Raw genomic sequence first — 22,997 nt, forward strand, 5'->3', positions numbered from 1 at the left:
CAGTTTTTTTCTTAATATGCATATTTTTAAAATACCATTTTTATCCTGCCCATCAAGGAGCCCATACATGGGTTTTCCATGAGCACCATTTACACTTAAAGCAGTCTACCTCTGACAACCTATTGACTTCCATAAGCAGCTGGGGACTTGAACTCAAGCCTCCCTGATCCAAGTATACATCTCTTCACCATATCCTCTTGTTATATTTAACAGTAGACACAAGAGTGAGGGATAGGAATTTATCAAAAGAGAGCATTCACAAATACCACTCCACAGAACTAAAGAATGGGATGGGGGCAATTTCCCACCCCCATTAAGTAGAAAGCCTAATTACTGATAGTGCTTAGTATATATGCACTCTTCCATTTTACTGGAAGCATGACACCTGTGATGAAGCAGCTGCTGAGGATCTGTTAGGGGACTAACTACCAACTGGTGCAATGTAGAGTAAAAGAGTGAACCAAAGCTGGTGGGACCAAAAGAAACATCGAGAGTTCCTTCCCTCTTTGGTTGTGAACTTCCCCTCTAAGCATGTATCTTAGTAGTATTCCTTTGTCTTCGTGGAAGCAGTCAGCGGAGGTGTCTGGCAAGGCCTGTCAACATTACTTCTATCTCAATCAGATTGTTGTTCAGTCATTCAGTCGTGTCTGACTCTTCTTGACCCCATGGACCAGAGCACACCAGGCACGCCTGTCTTTCACTGCCTCCCGCAGTTTGGTCAGACTCATGTTGGTAGCTTCGAGAACACTGTCCAACCATCTCGTCTTCTGACATCCCCTTCTCCTTGTGCCCTCAATCTTTCCCAGCATCATGGTCTTTTCCAGGGAGTCTTTTTTTCTCATGAGGTGGCCAAAGTATTGGAGCCTCAGCTTCAGGATTAGATTAGGATATCCTTATTGTTATCCCTGAAGTTTGGCAGGGAATAGATGCTAGGAACATAGGAAGCTGCCTTGTACTGAGTCAAATCATTGGTCCCTCTAGCTCAGTACACTCTGCAGTGGCTAGGAACAGCTGTCAAGGATTACAGACAGGGGTGATCTGAAATTGCCAGTGTAGTCTGCACAATTCCAATCTAACTGAAGCCCCATTTGGGTATTCAAGAAACATCCAGAGGCCTCCCTGTGTTTGGGAATCATGCATAATCGAGGTTCTCAATTGCTGGGAGGATTCTGTGCACATTCAGATTTTCCACCCAGTGCACAAAGGACTTGTGGTTGCAGCCAGCAGAGTCTGGGATATTGTTGAGGAGGCAGTCATGCAGAGCCCCTACTCTCTTTCAGCCTGAACAGGCTCAGCATCATCTTAGTAAAAAAATAAAATAAAAATTGAGGCTGTACTGTGGGTGAGAGACATCAAAGGCCACCAACTGTGTTCATGGCTGAGCTCAGCATCTTAATTTCTACTCTTCTGGGTGATTTGCAAGACTAATTCAGAGTGCTGGTTTTGCCCTTTAAATCTCTAAATGGCTTGGGACCATGATTCCTAATGGGCAGCCTTTTCCTATATAAGCCTGTGTACTCATTAAGATCTGCTGGAGAGGCTCTCTTTTATAGCCCATCTATATCTGGTTGAAATGAGAGAGAGCCAGAGTCTTTCCTCTCCTCTGGCTGTGCTCAGGCTTTGGAATTTGCCTCCCTTGTTTTGCCTCTTCTGTCACTGTGTGAAGGCCTTTCTGTTCCAGGGGTTGTTTTACCTGCTGAGTTGTTGACTGGCTTCTCATCTCCCTGTCTCCTTAGCTTCTGTAATCATATGTCTCTTGAATTTGTTTATATTCTTATTTTATGGTTACATTTTAGTTTTTTATATTAAATGTATTTGCTCCCTTGAGTCCTTGTAAGGGAATTATTATTATTATTATTATTATTGATAAATAAGCACACTGTACCTGCTAAATGTTGTGAAGCTATTGTCATATGATGCTCTGTTTGTCTTAAGCTCCAAACATCACATATGCAAATGAACATTGATTTATGCAGTGTTCATATATATATTACAGGATCTGAGCTGTTGCCTTTTTTTTAAGCCTGTGTTCCTAACTGTTGCACCTAATAAACAGGAAGAACATGCAACTGATTTTGGGATTAGGGTCACACCAATGAAACCTGCAACAAAATATTGCAGTATGAACTGTTCCAGTCAGCCAGGCACATATGTTCTCAGGATACTCCATTCCACTTCCCCCAGGTTTCTTGTTTTTCCTTCCTCTCCAGCAGATTGCCAGCATTCCATGCCAACTGAAGATGCTCAGCCCTCTTTTTGCTATTTTTGGTGATGCAAGGATCACATACATGTATTTTATCCTTACCAATGCCTCCTCTGTCAAGCTACCACTTCACTGCTTGCCTCCAAATTCCTTGTCTAGCAAATATTAAAAGCTCTGTATTTGGAAAGGAGGGAGAGAGAAATTGTTTGAGGATTTATTTATTTTTTGCACTGCTGTGCATAGATTGAGTACTGAATACAGGCCTTTCATATAGGGCACTGTCCATGTTTCTTGCACAGGATTTGTTTTATGTGTTTGACTTGTATTTGTCCTGTGGAGAGTGTGCATTGAAGGCATGGCACTATGCAGACCTGCCTGTCTCACAGTGGCAAGTCCCTCTGTGTGTGGACAAACGTGCTTTGATGTCACAAAATCTCACTCTGTGTTCATCTGTTTACGAAGGTTACTGAGTGACACTTCAGATAGGGAGCTCTTTAATGGCAATGTTTTCCACTGATCATTTTTTGTTTTCCTCTGTTTGATTTACAGGGCAGAGTTCAAAAAATGTCAGCGCTTCTCCAAGCATTGAAAGTTTGTCTGGGGGACATGAATACACAGGCTCTCCACCTTTGTCTGCAACCAAGAAAGAGTCCTTTTTCAGTACTATTTCCCATTCTCGTTCGCACAGCAGAAGTATGAGCAAAAAAGAGTCTGTAAGTCCCTACTGCTTATTGATCTCATATTGTCTCCCTTATTTGCACTGGTCTGCTTTTTCATTCAAGGACCTATGTACGCAGGCAGGTACATATCTTGTGACACAGGAAAGATCTGTTCCGAACTTTTGTGGAAGGTTATTTCCCTTACTTTCTGTTTTTGTGTGTGTCTTCCTTAACACAGCCATGGTGTCCTCTAAATAAGAAAGGCAATCTTTTCCCACTTCAGCACTAGATCTGACAGGCTTCAGCAGCTGATGAGGTCCCAGAACACTTGCAAAGCCTACTGGCTCTGACACCTGATATGCACCCCCCCCATCCCATCCTGGCATTAGGTGACTGTTTTAAATTTATCACAATGTCTCCCATGTTTAGCATTGCAATGGGGCATTTGGGGGTGTTAAATGGTGGCTCACGTTCACCCATTGCTGCCACCAGAAAGTTGGTGGCCAAGGACTCACTGATGTAGAAGAGGACTCAGTGAGGACCACTTTGACAAATGCTCCGTCAGACTTTACACCAGTCTTCTAGGCAGCACATTCCTGTTCTCTGCTTTAACTGTTGTGTTGCCAGAGAAGCTTATATGGCACTGATAAAAGTTGTGAGGGCAGGGGAGACGGAATAGGAAAGATGTGTCCCAATTCTCTCTGACGCCTCCTCAGGTTCTCCTTAAATGCAGCCTTTTCTGCTCATGCAAGAGCAAGTGCAGAGCCACAGCCATTGCCACTGCCTCCAAAATAGCTCCAAACATATCTCTTCAGTGCCAGTACAATAGGGAAGTAATGGTTTCTCATGCCTCAGTGTAAGGTGCAATGCAGCCTTTCACCATCAAAAAAAAACCACACACACACACCAAGAACCAAGTTCTTGGTGTGTATGTTTTTGGGTATATTAATAACAAGAACTCAAATTTATCTAGCCTTTCCCCATCAGACAGTAGGAAAGGTGCTGAGATCTTGGCTCCTGGTCTGTTGCCATTGTGCTACAAATCATACTGTGAATCAACTTTGTAATGCATCTTTTGATACCTTTACTGAAAAGTAGGAATGCACCATCTCTATGCGCATTCCAAAATTGATCCCTTCTGCATGATGCATGTGAGCACACAGAAAGTATCATCGTTTTCTAGCGCAGTCAAAGAGGACATGGCAACTGAAAAGGTATAAGTTTTTGCCAGGTTGCACCTTCCATCAGTGGCAATCAATGCGAACAGCATCATTTTCCCATTGGAGACATTGGAATGTGTGTTTACTTATTTGTTTTTGTAAAATATTATAACCTGCCAAATTCTCAAAAATAAATTCAAGGTGGCTAACAAATCCATACATCACACAATATATCCCAGTTCCCATTCCTTAATCATAAGTGTTGACATAAAGACCCTAAACTACAATGATAAGTTCCAAGGCAGCCATTCAAACAAAAACTTAAGAAATAAAAGGAAACACACATTTAAACACACACACACACAGAGTGGAGGCCTTTTTAAACAGCCACATTTTTGCCAGCCACCTGAAGCAATACTGTGTGTCCATTGGCTGGAAACAAAGCTCTGCCAAAGAGCTAAACCCTCTGCCACCTCTCCTTTCTGCCCTGAGCAAGTTGAGGGAGCTTTTGAGATTAGCAGAAGACAGGCAGGCACTGTGGAGGTTGCTTGATGTATGTTCATGTGGGGCATTGCTTGCAGCAGGCTACAAAAAGGAGTTGCTCAACCCACATATCCTTTTGAATAATCAGAGGAGCTCACTTTTATGAGCTCTCCTTGTATCATCCCTATAAAGTGTTGCGAAATTGAAACTGGGTTCTTAAGGTGAGTTTGGGAGCATATATAGGGTCCTTTTAACCTGGCTTGGCAGCAGATGTGCAATGGGAGGGAAGAATGTGTGGGAGTGGGAGGCAGTGGAGAGCACCCCTGATCCCAGTGCTCATTCCCTTTACTGTATCTTACTCAGTATCTGAGCAATGCTTTAGATGTTCTACCAGCTGAGGACAAAAAAAGGGGGGGGGGTTGGACCATATCTGTTACAACTCTCCAAAATAGCAAACGTATTTTGCTTAATTGAAGAAAGTATCTGCAGTATAGAAAATTCATCCTTTAATAATTTAAATACACCAATAGAAACTAATACATTTTGAATTAGTTTAACCTTTTATTGCTCAACTCTTTAAGAGCCAACTGCTTTGCCTACTTTTACTCAGATATGATCCATAATCTCATACAATTTCCTCCATATGATTAATCCTTGTCTTCCTAGAGCTCACACTCACATTGACATTTAAAACACGTGAACTAAGTAATCAGAGCACTTGTAAACATAGTGGGGGCAGGGACATATGAGAACGACATATATTTTCCCATTACTTTAAATGACAGAGTTGTGGTTATGTTAACACGAAAGCAGGCAAACAAGTTTCATCAGTATCATATGGCAGTATCATGTGACAAAGCAGATGTTCTCAATACTGTTAAATACACAATAAGTAAAATGGGGAAAGCTTACTTTAACATTTTATGACACTATATTGCACAAAGCAAAGCTTCATTAGGTACAGGTAGGTAGCCGTGTTGGTCTGCCATAGTCAAAACAAACAAAAATTCCTTCCAGTAGCACCTTAGAGACCAACTAAGTTAGTTCTTGGTATGAGCTTTTGTGTGCATGCACACTTCTTCAGATACACTGAAACGGAAGTCACCAGACCCTTAAATATAGTGAGGGAGTGGGGAGGAGTATTGCTCAGAAGGGTGGTGGGAATGGGTCATCAGCTGATAGGTGATTAGGTAGTTTGATCGCCATCTTTAAACTTTGAAAGGAAAGACAACTAACCCAAGCCCTCGGCCCAATACATTTAAGAGTTGAGCGATATATTGAACCTCTCTTCAGCTCAAATGCAAGGCATTCTTATGTAGTAATGAAACATCAAGACTCCTCAAATGTAAACGTAGCAAAAATAAAGATAAACTAGATGTTAGTCCCACTTCTCCTTGGCCTTAGAGGATAAGGCAAATCATTTTTTTAAAAAAGAAAGAAAGAAAAGAAGCATGGAACAAGACCACAGCATGCTTTAAAGGCAGTATTAAGACTCATCCAATTCTAGTTTTGGTGTAGAATCATTACATCCCATCCCTTGGAGCATAAAGAGGAGATAAATATAGGAACAAAACCTTAGAATGGTAGTCCAAATGGAGAATGGTTTGAAGAGAACAACAAAGCTTTTAACGCAACAAAGGGGAAAGAAGTTGACAGAAAGGACAGTAGTAGAGAGGAAGGGAGAAGGAAGAATTTTCAGATATCTGAAGAGCTGAGACAGGATGAATGTGTGTGTCAAGATACATTATTTTATTTGTATAGCATATATGTGCTATGAAAGATAATTACGATAAAGTAAGCTCTAAGAAAACTCATGAAGATCATGTAAATAGAATGTTTTTTTAAATTTTAATCATGCGGTGGTGTCTTGATGAAATTAAGCCTGTTTCCATTTCTATAGTTTCAGGCATCTAGTGCTTCCTCACAAGCAAATGAAAGAGTACTTTTTTAATAAGCATTTTGGTGCCAGTGTTTTTATTTGTAAACATTTGCCTACACTTAATTATTATGCCTGTATTACTCCTAACTTCCGAACAGTCATCAGAGCTGTAAAGAAACCAAAATGTGAAATTGCAATCCCATACCTACATGACATCATATTAACATGGAAATGTCATAACCTACAAATCTGAAGATACTGAGTAAAAGTGAATGCTGCGGTTCTGAAGAGGTTTGCTTTCTCCTGTGACTCTTTGATTAACATAGCTCATCTAGTCTTGCTGACAGTGCTGCCATCCTATGGCCAGTTGAAATCTGTTATTAATGAATACCTTGTTCATAAATACAGCTTCAAACAATACTTATTGCAGTTTTCTGAAGTGGCACCCCATGGTTAGTTATGTGGTAAGCAATTCTGTGTATTTCCAGAGTCCAGCCATGTAGGAAGGTAAGCAAAACTTGCTATGAGCAAGTATCTACTATATTCTGTGAAGACTCTTAATGATTTTGAGGTGCTGTAACTGATCCCAGCTAGCTGACCCAGAAAGTCATTGTTAATTCTGATGGTCAGTATAATGAAAAGTCACACAGAGGGCCAGGAGAATCAACAGGCAATACCCCTCCTGCCCATCTCACAGCCACAGTTCATCTATCCGGTTAAGCAAGGCCGGAAACCAATATTGGACAGAATCCACATATTTAGTACTATTCAAGATAAGCTGGAGCTGTAACTTTAAAACAAGCTTCAGTAAGTTTTAGGCATCAATAACTCCAATACAAGCTTCAGCTAGGTGATATCTTCATCTCATATTTCCTTCTGCAACTTCTGTGGACTTCAAGATACCATTATCATGTAATGCCCATAGGATTCTAATCTTCCAGACATTGCCTGGGCTGGATGAAAAGAAACAATGCACAACTGAAAAAAAAATGTGAAGTTGTAAAGGTAAAGGGACCCCTAACCATTAGGTCCAGTCGCGGATGACTTGGGTTGTGGCGCTCATCTCGCTTTATTGGCTGAGGGAGCCGGGGTACAGCTTCCGGGTCACGTGGCGAACCAGAGCAGTGCACGGAAACACAGTTTACCTTCCCGCTGGAGCAGTACCTATTTATCTACTTGCACTTTGACATGCTTTTGAACTGCTAGGTTGGCAGGAGCAGGGACTGAGCAACGGGAGCTCACCCCGTCATGGGGATTCGACCGCCGACCTTCTGATCAGCAAGCCCTGTGCCCTTATGTGAAGCCGTAGCAGTATGCAAAAGTCACACAAATGGAGTGATAAGTAGCACTAATTGAATCCAGAAAGACAAGAGAACATGTCATGTAACAGACTCTGTAAACAAATAAATGTGTAGACACATCCAGAATTAAACAGGTATGCAAATTGTCTGAGGTGCATAGTAGCAATGAATACTGCTAAAGTGAAACCATACATTTCTATCCCCCCCAGTACCTATACATTTTGAGCTAACTTATAAAGAATGCATATGATCAAGTGCCTACATGCATATTTTGACAGGATGTGTTGGTGTACTTAAAGTCAGGGGTGGTGCTGGGGATTAGCATTGCTGGACACCTACCAAGGCCCATACTCCAGCAGAGGGCCCACTTTTGACTTCCAGAGACCCTTCCCCCTTCTCCTGCTCCTTGCTTTTGCTATCTGGTCACCTGCCCCCTCTAGGTTTGTGTGTGAGCATGAAAAGAGCATCATCCACAATACATTGACCTCTTCTGGACAAGAGTAGATTGAGCCAGAGGGAGCAAGCAGGTGAATGAGCAGTGATTATGTGTGCAAGGAGGTGGGCTCACGGAGGGAGAGAGCACTCAGGGCATCTGGCCTAAATGATTCTCAAAATTAGGAACAGACACCGCAAAATACTATGCCTGCTAACTTTTGAGAGATTTGTTTGTATGTTTGTATGTTAATATTTTGGCATTAGTGGAGTAATCGCTGCTCACATGCTGTTTGCATAGACAATACAACAATTCCTTAAATGTCACTTGAACATTATCATGAGCTAACATTTATGTATTAGTGCCAGAAAGCAGACTGTTGCAAAAGAATGGAAACATTAGATGATATTTCCATAGCCATAATAACCTTGGGTGAATGACGCGAGAAGGAAAATTCATTCTGCCATCATTTGGCCACTTACAATAGTAATAGGCTGTACTTGATGCTAATCACAAGACGGTGTACGTTGTATGTGCTTTGTGAAGGCACCTCTCTGTGCCTTTCCTTCCCGGTTATAGGGGAAATAAATTCAATTAATATGATAGCACTATTTATTTTCCCAAGATGTTGGTAAGAAACATGCTTTCTAATTTAAACGGGATTTATGCAATTAAAATACAATTGTTGCAGTTTTCATTTCATTCTTCCAATGTGTGTGAAGCAAATGTCCTCTCTTCTGTTTCATAATCATGATATTTAGCATTTTTATGGCATCCTTCAAAAGTTTAAAGCATGTCACAGGTATCCATCTCTGTGAGCTTTACAACAGCTGGTAAAACATGCCATTATTAGTATTGAACTGGAGGAATCAGAAGGCCAGCTAATCTGTTAATGGCTGAGATGAAATTTGATTTGGGGACTTCCTGAGCCCCTTTCAGTTATTACCATCTGTATGACTAGTGCAGGGGGAAAGGAAGGGTGGGGGTTGGCTCCTGACTCCACCCTTAACGTCACATGCCTGCCTGGTTCCAAAAACAAAAGGACAAAAGTCTAAAGAGGGTACCACATGTACTCGTAGACGCTCTTCTATGTGATTGGGAGCACAATTCAGTCAACTCATGGAAAAAACTGCATTCCTTGCGTTGATTACCCACAATCAGTGGGTATATAGAGGAATATCTGGCATCCCCCCAGAAAAGAAAAAATAACCACTGGGTGTATGTGTGGCAGTCTCATGTGTAAGAAAGTAAACCCGTTTTCAAAGTGTTTACTAAAGGTTTGGTTGTATGTAACATTACGTTGTGAAAGTGGTGACCTAGTTGAATATATTACTGGCTTGCAGTAAAGCATCCAGCTCACTTTTGAGTTTAATTGAAGTGGTTGCTGAGTATCTTCAGATTACAGTGGTCTAGAGGTATAAATGTGTGGGAAGCACTTGCTGCAGTTTCCTAGAAATGAACTTCTCAGAACTGGTGACAGTTTTCTTCCCCTCAGCAGAACAATCTCATGGGTTGAATTTTCTCCTTCTTAGTTGTTTTCACAGTGGAACAACTTATTCAACATCACTATTGTTGCATTCCTTGCTTCTACTAGCATTACTGCGGACATGTTCTTGTCAATCCTGAAATTATTAGCTGTGAGAGTAGGTGATCTATAAGAAGTTAAGCACCATGTTTTTTTCAAAAAAAAAATCTAAGTGGCAATATAGCAATTGCTCTGTTGTGTTTGTTAAGATGGAAACTTAACAGGTTTGCTTAAGTAATATTGAATCTCTTTTAAGCAAATACTTCATAGGTTATTTCATTTTGTAGAGGTTTTCACTAGTTGAATAATTCCCCATAATGCTTGGCTGACATAAAGATTTGTCTTTGTAATGTAACATTTATGAAATCATTTGCCAAGCGATGGTTGCCAAATCCCTGGTCTCCAGAAAAGATTGTCAGCATCTGATAAGGTGCAACTGTTAGAAGTTACCTTTAGCTACAACCAGTACCTTTTAATCTAGAATCTAGAATCGCTTTTAGACTATCAGTTAACGTATCAGAAAGCGTTCCTCCCAAACTTGGGTTTAAGGACTGACTTAGCTACTTTCAAAAACAGTTTCCAACATAGCAAACCTTTACACATACATCTTACCTGCCATTTCTCTGGACTGGGGTCTGAATTTAGACTCTTCATTTACTTGGTCCTGTCTAAATTTAGAATGCCACAGGAACCCGTGTGAAACTCTGTTGTTTTGTTCTTCTAAAAGTCTGACTCTGCAAGTGTGTCCGAATAGCACCACAGATACTCTTCAGACCTATTTCCACACAAAAGAATTTTGTGAGGGCATTTGAAAAGCATTAGAGTTATGTAGGGCCCTCTAATAAACTTACATCTGTTAATAGCTAAGAAAGCTGCAGTTAATTTAATGCTACTGACTCATGACTACAAATATAACACAATTTGCAATCCTGCCCATATGTCTATTGTAACAAAGTAGAATTGCATTGTTTGATTAATGTGGAAAAGAAGATTACATTCATAATTACCGGTAGCATGAAACATGTGATGCCTTTATAATTTGTAGAATAAAATAAATATAGACCGTTAGAGATAGTCCATAGCCCAGGCCACTTTGGCAGAGAGAGAAATGATGCTCCCAGTAGTGATAATAGTAATCCTAATCCTTTTACCTGGGTGAAAGTCCCATTGAATTCAGTAGGATTTACTTCTGAGTAGGTATGGTTAGAACTCTGCTGTAAACAACTACATAACTGATAAAAAGGTTGCCTCGCCCTGCCTAATGGTAAAGCCAATTTCAAAATTATGCCCCCTCTTTCGACAGTCACAGAGTATTTTTATATGAGGCTGCACCACAGAGAGAGATAGCAAAGCAGGATTATTCCATTGCCTCTACTGCAAGACCTGTGGATTTAAGTTAAACTTTTACCTTTCCTCAATCATTGGACTAGATGACCCTCATGGTCCCTTCTAACTCTTCAGGTCTATGATCACCACAAGTTTTAGTCTTGACTAGTTTTTCATATTGATTTCAATGGGAGCTAAGGAAAACCAACTTCCTCTGAATCAGACCCAAGTGCTGTGTCAGCCCTTGAGAGGTGTTGGGTTAAAGAAGCTGGAACATCACTGTTGTCCACAAAGGACCATAAGCAGCCTTGAGATCTGGTAAAACTCCTTGAACTTACCTACCCTAAAGATGACAAATCATTTGTCTAGGTACACAATTTGACTAAAGACATGCAAGGTGGTATTCTGTCTGTAACAAAAAAGTATGTGGAAACTATAAGGATCTGGTTTGTGCTAAAGGGGTAAGGGGAACATGAGTTAAGAGTTGTTGGACTACTTCTTAAGTTAGAAGCTAATACATTCTAAAACAGCTTGAATTATCTAAGATCAGTGGATTAATTTCTGGAGAGTTGTTATGAATACAGGGTTGTAGGCAGGATACATGGAGGAGGGGGGGAAAGTATGCCACCCTGAGATCCTTTGAGAAAGGGTTTGATAGAAATGTAATTTAGATATATCATGAATAAAATATGTTATCAGTATACTTATTATTAACTAATTCGTTAAAAATTTAACTATAGGAAGAAGAACTGGAAGCCCAGATTTCATTTCTCCAGGGGCAATTGAATGAGTTGGAGGCCATGTGCAAATACTGTGCAAAGATGATGAATACACATCTGGGTAAGAAGATGCTGCTCTATTAATGTCGTTGTTTATTAAATTTGTATATTGCCTTTCATCCATAGATGTCAGGGTGGTTCACAACATGAAAATACATTATAAAAAATACAGAATAAAAATAGGAACAAAACAAAACCAATAATCCCCCCCTCCACAGATTTAGAAGGGTACCTATTAGATGTTAATCAGCCAAGGGCTTGGTTAAAGAGGAATGCTTTTGCCTGGCACCTAAAGGTGTATAAGGAGCCAGCCAAACGTTCCTAGGGAGAATTTTCCACAAATGGGGAGCCACTGCAGAAAAGGCCCATTCTCGTGTTGCCACCCTCGGGATCTCTCATAGAGGAAGCACACAAAGAAGGGCCTCCGATGGTGATTGCTGGCTCTGTGTAGTTTCATGTGGAGAGAAGCAGTTCTTGAGGTATCATAGTCCTGAGCTGTTTAAGACTTTGTAGGTCAAAACCAGCACTTTGAATTGGGCCCGGAAACTAATTGGCAGCCAGTGCAGTTGGGCCAGGATTGGTGTAATACAGGTATGCTCAAAGCCTTGCCCCAGTGAGCAACCTGGTTGCCAAATTCTGCACTAGCTGAGGTTTCTGAACTGTCTTCAGAGGCAGCCGTTAAACACAATGTGTACACCTTCTGGGTATTGTCTCCCAAATTTAGGAAACGTATCACTAAGTCTAAAGTTTTTTGTATAGAACAATTTTACAACCCTTTGAAAATTCAACTGTGCAAAGGGAGCATTGCCAGATTATGTTGACATGATTGAGGCTCATATTACTTTCCTCTCTTGACCAGACAAATGAAATGCAAAGTGTGTCTGACCTTCAGATAGTCTGCCAAACCTCTGCACAAATCTTCACTTAACCTTATGCTATGATAACTGTTGTGCTATGATTGTTTTACACAATAGAAAGGCCATCAGAAACGAGGAGGTTGCTTTTCTCCATTCCTTTCCTTAAGTCTTCAGTGGATTGCTTGTGCCAATAATTCTCTTTTCTGTTTGCATATAGAGAACTTTTCTAATTAATTTTGAGAACTGATGCATGGGCAACTTACTTTTGCCCCAGGTTTGCATTTCCATTTGTGTGAGCTTTCTTTTATTACCTAGTAAGGTGTTTATCCACATCAGCCTCAGAATGTTTCTTTGAGATCTATTTAAAAGGAACAGATTTTGAGTTCAATTTGCAGATTTCATTGTTTTTAATACATTGAGAGAGGTGCACTAAATTCTCCCTAATCCCATGATAGTTTTATCTTTCAGAAGTTATGTATGTGCAAGGGACTTGCAGCATGAAACTGACTAAGAAACCTACAGGTGGCTTTCTGCATGTAGGAAAGAAGACCACTAATGACCTATTTAGGAATGCTTTTGATAGTAATCTTTTTCTTCTTTTTTTAAGAGAAGAGAAAGGAAAAAAACTAGTAAGATTTCTCCTACCTTGTCAGTTTCACTAGAGAGCAAAGTGAAAATTCCCAGACAGGCAGAAAGCAGCTAAATCTTCTCCCTTCTTCAGCCAGTCAGTGAAAGGCCTTTTCTTGCTGTTCAGAATGAAGTACTGAAGACATGCTGTTTTGAACATCAAGAAAGGGACTTTCACTTGTTTTCATTTTTCTTTTTGTAGAAAGAGCACTTACTGTGCACAGGTTCACTTTTAAGGAGATTTTAAGGATAGCAAAGCACACACACAAAATCAAACCAGGCCTGCATATCTGTCATTGCTGTGACCACACCAGGAAATACAAGGTAGAAGGATGTTTATTACTGAATTAATCCCCACTCATATAAACACATCATTACATTATTTAAGATTTAAATATGTTCCAGGCATAGAAGTTCATAACTCATATTAATACATCAGTTCCATATTCTAGGCATCAGCTATTTTCTGCCCATTGAAAGAATCAGAGTATTAATAAATAAAAATTCATGCTTGAAAACACAATATGATTTGGTAATTTTTGTCTTAGCGTCCAGTGCACTTGGAAATATTCCAACTCTAAAAAATATGACAGTTCTGCACCCAGAAGGTAGTTGAAACTATGTCAGCCATATGCTGATTATTTGGTGTTAGAGCTTTTATCAGCTTCTAGACTTTGGGTCAATATACTAGTTTACACTATATATCTGAGTATTTCTAATGGCTTTTTCATGCAAGCTTGCTCTTCTGCTCTTAGCTAACTATCTGGGGAGATAACTAAAAAGTATGGGGTGATATTTTGGTGATCTGTAGCAGAGTTTAGAAACTGTGTTATGCAAGGCCTGGAGAATCATACGTAACTTCTCATCTTTCTTACCAACTGTGTTGTGTCATTGCATCACATAAAGTGGATGGGAGGAAAAATATTAAAATGATTCATGAGTGCAAGTACCACAACCATCTACAGGTGGACCAGGACCAGCAACCTTAATGCTGAAGCTAAGCAGATCTGATCTGTCCCTGTGCAGGAAACCCCTTGGTAATCCAGTGTACAATGCCCAGAGTTCTACTGAAAATAGATAGGATATAAATATAATAAATAAATTGTATGACTTCTTTTGGAACTAATATTGAAATGATTTGTTAATATGAAGGCTAAGTTACACCTGGTGTTAGTTATCTTTAAATCACAGATGTGGCACAAAGCACTTGAAGTTGTTCAAGCATCTTCTCATGTTCATTAGCTTTATGATAATTAACCAGGTGACTTTTCTCTTATACAACATACTACAATTAGATATGGGATTGTTAAAAATGTTCAAATTTCCATATCTGTATGATGGCATCATCCTATTTCTATTCAGACATACCTTTTTGTTACCATGGGTTTGATCCTGAGGCTGCCAAGATTATAATTGTATTCCCTGGAATGTGAAGGAGGAAAAGATGAGTTAGAGCGGTAATTTTTGTTTGTGTGTTTATACAAAAGCTTTCTCATTAAATGTTCATCCACTTCTTTTGCTGCACCACACAATGACAACATAATTATATATTTGGGACCCTGCCTCTATGTTACTATGGAAATAAATGTGGTGTCTTGAATAACATAAGTATAGCATGTGTAAGAATGATAAATTGGTTCTTGTGGTGAAAACTGATAAATGGGGAAAAGGCTTCAGATTTTGTAGTTAGTCCATTTTGTTAGGTGCAAAGAGCTTTGAGAGCACATTTCTTCAGCATAATATTGGAGAAACTTTCTTACTTATTAATGTTTCAGCAGAACATCACTTTGGTACCTGTTGAGTAGATCTAATGAATCATATGACTAGCTGCCACACTTTGATTGAAATGTAGGGGTTTTTCTGCCTCACTCATAACACTAGAAATCAGGGTCATCCAAAAATATTTAGCTGTCTCTTCCCCTTAAGTGAAGCATATCATAGGCAGAGTCTGCATCTAACCCATTCTCTTAACATGTTGTTTTGGGATAAAATCAAATAACTCGAGACTTTTTAAAACGTTGCTGCTATTGTAATGGCGATTATTGATTTCTTACCTGTCCTTCACCTTGAGGACCCGTTGCAACTTTCTGTGCTGCTGGAAGGGGAGAATGGCTTTAGTTTAAAATAGATAAATGTTTGCATTAAGGACAGTTATAAACTTTGGAATATCTCTAAAGAAATACTTTACATTCATCTAGTAAAGTACAGTAGATGAATGCATGTGCAATATTAGTGATTTTAATTCTGCAGTTATTTTAGTTGATCTAGAGGTGCTCTATACACTGCATTTGTTTCTCAGAGAAAACATTTGATTCCTAGCTCATCTTCCTCTGGTTTACTATCTCTATCATGTTTATGCAGATAGTACTAACTATCCGCACCTTTGTAATGGCCCTTGGTCTTTTACATTTGTTCCACTGTAGCCCCCTTTCCACGTTTTTCTTGTGCAGGTTGCTTCCTTCCTCTCCGCTCCTGTGCCACCCCTGCCCCTCACCCCAACAAATCTGTTCCAGAGTCCCCCAACCCTCTAAAACAGATTTGGCAGGACCATGAGGGGCTGAAGGGAAGAGGGAAGGAAGAACAAATTCTATTGCATGAGCAGAAATCTGTTCCGTTAGGGGTGGGTACAATTACATATCACCCTTTCTCTGTTACATAACAGAGTTTATATAATTCTGCATCCCCTGGCATTTAAACCTCAAATTTTGAATGAGGTACATAGCATTACTCTTGGCTGAGTAGTGTGGGCTGCAGATTACATCATTTCCCTTGAATTGCTTGTTGAGTTGTTGATGTCATTCATCTTTACAGTGATTTAATCCTAACTTATATATGAAAAATTGCTGAAATATATCAGCAGTCTGGAAACAAAGCAGTCTTTTGTCAAGAGTAGACAAGTTCTGAAGTGTGTATATTCACTGCTGATTTCCTGAAGCAGAATCGTGGCTTTCATCTGCTTTTAAACAACATGACACATAACTCAAGGAAGCCATTTGTGACACAGAAACAGATTTTGTTTGCCTTGCAAATAATTTATAAGTCTCATAATTCATTTGTGTGGTATCAGTGCTCATTGTTCCATAAAAGAAGCAGCTCATGAACCTTTTCTTATTTTAAGAGAGAGATTTCAAGTTTTACAATTTGAATAACAGCAACATCAGATAGGAAGAATATTTCAAAGCAAAAATGTTTCCAGATGGGCATTTTGTCATATATGCAGTACAAGCTTATCAATACAAACATAGACTCAGACTGGGGCAGAACTATAAAATTCTTGCCTGCTTTCCTGAATTTAAATATCCCATCTGTTGTTATTCCAGGTGTTCAGGTTTTTTTCCTGCCTACATGACTTAATTGGGCAAACTTGGTACTTGCCTTTTAGTGATCTGTTTAATTTGCTCTGTTAACTTAGGTGCTAAGGGAACCTGACTGCAAATGCAATAACTTAACTTGCACGTATTCATTCTTAATTTACAATGCTACCCAGATATTTCCTCTTGAATTGTGGTGTATAAGACAATGAAGATCAGTAGTCTAATGGAGAGCCAATGCAGCCTTCAAATAGAAAGCATGGCCCCTTTCACTCTTGACCTCACAATAGACTATAAATTGTAGTCAAATGCAGCATTCATATGTAACAATAAATACTGGTTTCCTGCCATATGAAAATTAGCCTAAGCAATCCTTGGTATCACCCACTCCCCTCCTCATGAGGAGGAGATTAGAAAAAAATTGATCTTGTTTTTATATAGCCATAGTTGAGCCTTACACCTGAAACCTAAACTGTGCTTAATTTTAATTATGGTTTATTGAAACAAGCCAGCTTCATCAGCCAGTGTTTCAGTTGAACTGCAACTGTAAGTGATTTTTTAAGGGTTCTTATCCAGACTCCATATTTTTTTAGATATCGAAGTATACATTCATCTTCATGGCCATTGGGTTGAAAATAATCTTGAGGCACATAATCTTGGTGCTTTCTTGCGAAATAATTGTTTTTGGCATTGCAGGAAATATTCAAGAAGTCATTCTTCAGGAACACTTGGAGAAGGAAGATGAAATTCTAGTATCCTTGGCTGGATTGAAGCAGGTATAGCTTTTGACAAAATGAAGATTCTATGTATAATATGTATACATTTTTTTGAATGGCACTTCTATAATTTATATTCTTTTTATCTGAACTTTGCATTATTCAGGATTATAATTGCTGAACTTTAATAGTTTGTTGAGATTTATTATGATAGTGAGCAAAAGAAGAGTCTGTGGAACTTACTGAAATAATAATGCTGGTAGACAGTTCTGACTTTCAGTTTCTTCTTTCTGCTGTGAGCTAAAGAAACAGTAGCCAGTGTAAAAGGCCACAACTTTAGCAAGCAACATGGCAACCAAACTCAAATTACCCAAGGCCATTTCAGAGGGAATTAGCCAACCCCAATTCAGTCCTCTGGGGCATATCCATGATAGGCCAAACCATTTTAATAATGAATTCCTTCACTAACAGGATCCCCAGGGAAACACCAGGAACCCTGTTGATTCTGTATTCTCTTGTCATCAAAATAAGAATCCTAGAATTGTATAGTTGGAAGGGACCACAAGAGTCATCTAGTCCAACCAACTGCAATGCAGAGATCTTTTGCCCAATGTGGGGCTCAAACCCATGACCCATCTCATGCTTTACTACCTCAGTTATGACAAGTAAGACTATAAGCAATTGAACCAATGAAATGACCTTAAAACTTCAGGTCAGCAAGAACAATAACCTTAATTTGACCAATTGTGTCCTTTTGAGTTCCATAGAAGACCAAAAATACACAGCCAGTGAAGTTGCCATGTAAATATTACATTCTAGTGCCCAGTAAAGGGATTTTTTTTAAGCCCGTGATGTTCCAGCAGGGTGAATGGCTAGATGAAATGTCTGACTCATCTCAGTGTTCCAGTTTTGGTTTGTCTTAAGTTTACATAGCCTCACCTTGCAAGATTTCACAGTATCTCAAGCATCACTATCATTTCCCAGAAATCTTGTGAGGCCAAGAACTCCAAACCTTGCAAATTTCTAAGGGAATTTGGCAACTTGACCCCTCCCTGCCCCATGCACCAGTAACCCACTTTCTTACCATACTCACTACCACTGAGGGATGAATGGTGGGGGACCTTTTAATGGTGCCCAGTCTTTGTTCTTCATATTCTAATGTCATTGCAGTTGTAAGATCATGCACTATGGGTGCTTTCAGTTAGATTATCAGTTTTAATATATGTCTGTTCTCTCTTGCAATTTTTCAGTACTTTGTGGAATTGTAGGCTGGGTCCAGAAAGAGCTCAGATCGATACACTATGGCACGTTTCAATGTTTTAATGGCATCTAGGGGAACTGGTGTCCTTTTAAATGCATTTCCTTTATCTCATCATTCTTGCTAGAAGATTCAGTAGCACCCTAATGCTTTTACACAGAAACACAGTTGTCATTTTTATAAATGTCTTCAACAATTCAGGCAATCAATGCATAAGAAGATTGATTCTGAAGAGGGCCTGGCTTTAAGTGGCAGATGTTGCAATGCAACTAAATCACTTTTCTCCCCCTTGATAAACAGATCAAGGATATTTTGAAAGGTTCCTTACGTTTCAATCAGAGCCAGTTGGAGGCCGAGGAGAATGAACAAATTACAATAGAAGATGATCACTACTGTTCCAACAATCAGACCAAGGAGACAAATGAAGCTGTAGAAGAACCTTCAGTTGCAAAGGAGCCCCTGCCTCTAAGGAAGCAGGTAAAGTGCATGCATTTCAGAAAAGGAAGGTCGGGGGTAATTTTTAAAGCCTTAAAAAAAGCAGACAGGAAAGATAAAGGCCTAAGTCAAGGCAAGCAAGCCCCATTGAATTCAAGTCCCAATGGATTGCAGGCTTAGAATATAATAATAATAATAATAACAATAACAACAACAACAATTAAGTCACTTTCAAAATAAATAAGTAGCAATAGTAGCTTCCAACTCCATTTGAACCTTTTTTGATAAGAATCTGAATTTATCTTTTAAACTTTCTGATGTCCACCAAAATGAATGGCTTTTAGGTGTGACAAGTTCATGGACCATAAGACTATTAATGGCTACTAGTCATGGTGGCTGTATACAGTGGTATCTTGGTTTTCCAACAGAATGCGTTCTGAACCGTTCAAAAACCAAAGTGTGGCTTCCAATTGGCTGCAGGAGCGTCCTGTGGCCAATCGGAAGCTGCACCGGACGTTTGGCTTCTGAAAATTGTTCGAAAACTGGAACACTCACTTCCAGGTTTCTATCATTCGGGAGCTGATTTGTTTGGGAGCCAAGGCATTCAACTTCCACGGTACAACTGTACTGCTTCCAGGATCAGAGACAAGCACCCCTCTGAAAACCTGTTGCCGAGAAGCACAAAATGAGAAAGCAATTGTCTTTGTATCCTGCTTTTGGGGTTCCCACTTGGGAAACAAGGGCTGGATTCGATGGGCCTTTAGTCTGATTCAGCAGGGCTATTATGTTCCCCCTTTGGGGCAAATATCTTTGAGATGTCCTATTCTAATCACAATTACTGACTTTCAGGAAAAGTGATTGTCTCTGTTGCTTCCCTGTTTTCTTGTATATATGAAGATAAGCTGTGATATGCTAAAAGATGCAGAATCTGACTATAGAAACTAGGGATTTCACAAAAGCAGATGAGCATTTTTTGGCATTGCTTGACTCTTATTATCTATGTCTTCTAGACTATCATTATGCAATAATATATGACCAGCTACATTGCTGCACTCTGTCCATCGTCAACTGTTTTGAACCACTGTCCTCTTTCAGCTGTTTGGGCTTTCCCTTCAAATCTGTATGGTAGCTTTCTCTCTTGTAAATGCTCGTTCAAGTTATGAAGGGAAATAGCTCTATCTGCCTTCCATGTAGCAAGCGGTTGCATTAGACTTTTCTGTCTTATACGTAGGCTGATACATCCATTTCAGAGTAGATGATCATATACAAGCCAAGCACCAGCAATAACATTCATTTATTTTTAATCCACTCTTCATCATAGAGCGAACTCAGGGCAGGGCACAATAATATAAAACTATAAATTAAAATATAAGAGTTTCAACTACACTAATCAAAAACAGATAAAATGATAAGATGGAACATTTGGAAAACCTGTAGTGTAGCTGTTTTCTTGAGCAATTCCCATTTATTTCAAGGATTTTACAATGGAAGCTCCCAACAGATTGTGCCTGTGATAAAGGAGTCCCTAAAAGTTATGGTTGTTTGACATTGGCTTTCCAGTGCTATGTATCAGTCAATTCTTTTCACACGTACAGTTTAAAAACCCTTTTTCTGGGTAGTCCTCTTTAAGTGGTGTGCAATTTTTTAAGAGAAGAAGATTGTCTATCTCAGTACCTTGGAGAGCCCTAAATCAGGATTCGCTTTAATATTGCCTTTTAATTAAAAAGTTAATATGGGGAGCACTTCAGAGATTTCTGCCTAATAGCTGACTGGCGAAATTTGTGACCAAAGAAAAAAAACCAGAATCAGACAAGTTTTACAAAACATAGTTGAGTTTACACTATGGAAAAGTAAAAGATTTTTTAAAAAAGAATTCTGCCTAATTGGTCAGGTATTAAAAATGCCTGAGAATAATCCATTCAGTGAAAATAGAAACTTGCAGGGTTGGCCAATAGCTTCCCTGTTGTCTTGTCAATACAAGTCAAGCTGGCACTGTTCCCCATCCTGCTTCAGTTTTGTCTGTAAAATTTGGGATTTGTGGACATGATCTACATTGTTGCCCCTGCAACATAGTCCAATAGTTTTCTGTTCATAACTATGGGATGTTGCTGAATCATTGACAGGGCTGGGATGCAGACTGCCACCCAAAATCATATTAACCAGTGTCATTATTCAGTGGTAAATCTACACTGAATCTTCAAAGTTTTAGGACCAGGTCAGCTTAGAATATCTGCTAGAACATAAAAAAAAATGTGATTTCAAAATGTTTTGGACTGGATTCATTGCCATGATGGCTCACGTGCTCAGAAACCTATAACTGGTTGGGTGCTACTGAGAATTGCAGTCTGCCTCCAGACTGCTCGGTCCCTGCTCCTGCCAACCTAGCTGTTCGAAAGCACATCAAAGTGCAAGTAGATAAATAGTTACTGCTCCGGTGGGAAGGTAAAGGGTGTCTCCATGTGCTGCTCTGGTTCGCCAGAAGCGGCTTAGTCATGCTGGCCACATGACCCAGAAGCTGTACGCCGGCTCCCTTAGCCAGTAAAGCAAGATGAGCGCCACAACCCCAGAGTCATCCGTCCCTTTACCTTTAAGCAATTATACCTGCTTTTCAGTCTGCTGAAAGCCCTGCTAAACATTTTAGAGACAACATTAGAACAGAATACTAATGCATAGTATGAAACCCTCATTCACTGATATAGATTAAATTAGCCCTTTTGAATTTCATGGAGGTAGGGTTCTATCCATCATGCTGTTGTGCAGATTTATATAGAAGCCACTGTCTTTACAACTAAAGTGGGCAAATGCTTGTTCAAATAGGTAAAGACAATGAGATCTGACTCTGGCAAGCTGTCAGATGTTTGGGTGGAATGTGCTCCACTAGAAAGTGAAGCTAGAGAGCCCTGAGAATCGGTGGTGGTTTTGTTGCTTTTTGTGTACTTTCATGGAACAAGTGTAACATGGTGAGCATTGCACATAGCTTTGGTGGGGAAGAGGTTTCCCCATTCTGTGAGCTTGTCAGCTGGTGTTCACAATGCCACTTCCCACAAATCTAGATCACTGTATCTATTCATTGCCAAGAATAGGAAACTTTTCGCTCCTGGGGCCGGCCGACCAAGGGTCGCACTGCACAAGTGGCCCTTTTAAGTATTGCTGCCTGGCCAGTCAGCAAGGTTCTGCCCTATCGGCACGGTCACTGATTGGGCCGTTTGCATGGTCATTTTTGGCAGGAATCCGCCCCTAGATCCCCAGGCTATGGGGAACTTCCTGCAACGGTCAAGCAGAGGGAATCGAGGCTGGTGCACGAGGGACCTCAGATGTCACCCCCACCCGAGCAAGGCGGTGAGCAGCCATTGCCAAGAATATGCAGCTTCCCATAAGAGCAGGCAGACACTAGGACCAAAGTATGGTGTTGCAAGCTCATTACTATGAGGGGCGAAAGAGGCCAAATTATATATCTTGCTTGGCCTATCCCAGTAGGAATTCTGCCTGAAATTGGGCCCTGGGTATCCTGAATTAAAAAAAAAAACCTGAGGTGCTAGATAGTTGTTTGTCCTCTTCTTTTTCTTCCTTTTTCCTTCTCTTTGTGGGATTTATAAAGGAACAACCTTACTTTAGACAAAAAGAATGTAGATCGGTTCCAATATATGTAACATATAATGCTTACTATGTTTTTTATTTCAAAAAATGAGAGGAAAGGAAAACATTAACACCTCTATTTCGTGTCTTCCTTTGTTCTGCTTAGCTTTAAGTTTAATCAGAAGCATTTAAAGAAATAAAAGCTCCGTAATGAATTTTCAGAAGTTAAATAAGTGCTGTGTTCAATGGCTTATACAGAAAGGACACCAGAGCCAACTTTCAGTTTTAATGAGGCACGGTGTGGTATTGTGATGTCTTTAGGTCAGGCTGGAAGAATTTTATGAGTGCAGCATAAGCTTTTAAAATATTGCCATGAATTAATTGGAACATTTTAATGCATCAGTATCTATCCTATCAAAGGCAGTAGTTCTAAACTTAGACTAGGCTGCAAGTCTCTTTGAGCAGGCAT

The 22,997-nt window shown here is 39.8% G+C and overlaps 1 protein-coding gene across 11 annotated transcripts in view; it reads left to right on the forward strand.

The window, feature by feature from the left end:
* TBC1D5 (TBC1 domain family member 5) overlaps window positions 1-22,997 on the forward strand; it is a 289,347-nt gene that overhangs the window by 212,017 nt on the left and 54,333 nt on the right. For all 11 annotated transcript variants that reach the window (XR_004427683.1, XM_033166096.1, XM_033166095.1 and 8 more), the window contains 4 exons: window positions 2,753-2,916; window positions 11,710-11,809; window positions 17,240-17,319; window positions 18,818-18,994. Coding sequence is in view for 10 of the 11 variants with exons in the window: in XM_033166096.1 (XP_033021987.1) it covers window positions 2,753-2,916; window positions 11,710-11,809; window positions 17,240-17,319; window positions 18,818-18,994 (521 nt within the window). In the remaining variant the exon portion in view is untranslated. The remainder of the gene's footprint in view (window positions 1-2,752; window positions 2,917-11,709; window positions 11,810-17,239; window positions 17,320-18,817; window positions 18,995-22,997) is intronic.

The sequence above is a fragment of the Lacerta agilis genome, chromosome 12, assembly GCF_009819535.1.
Source record: "Lacerta agilis isolate rLacAgi1 chromosome 12, rLacAgi1.pri, whole genome shotgun sequence".
NCBI classification, from domain to species: domain Eukaryota; kingdom Metazoa; phylum Chordata; class Lepidosauria; order Squamata; family Lacertidae; genus Lacerta; species Lacerta agilis.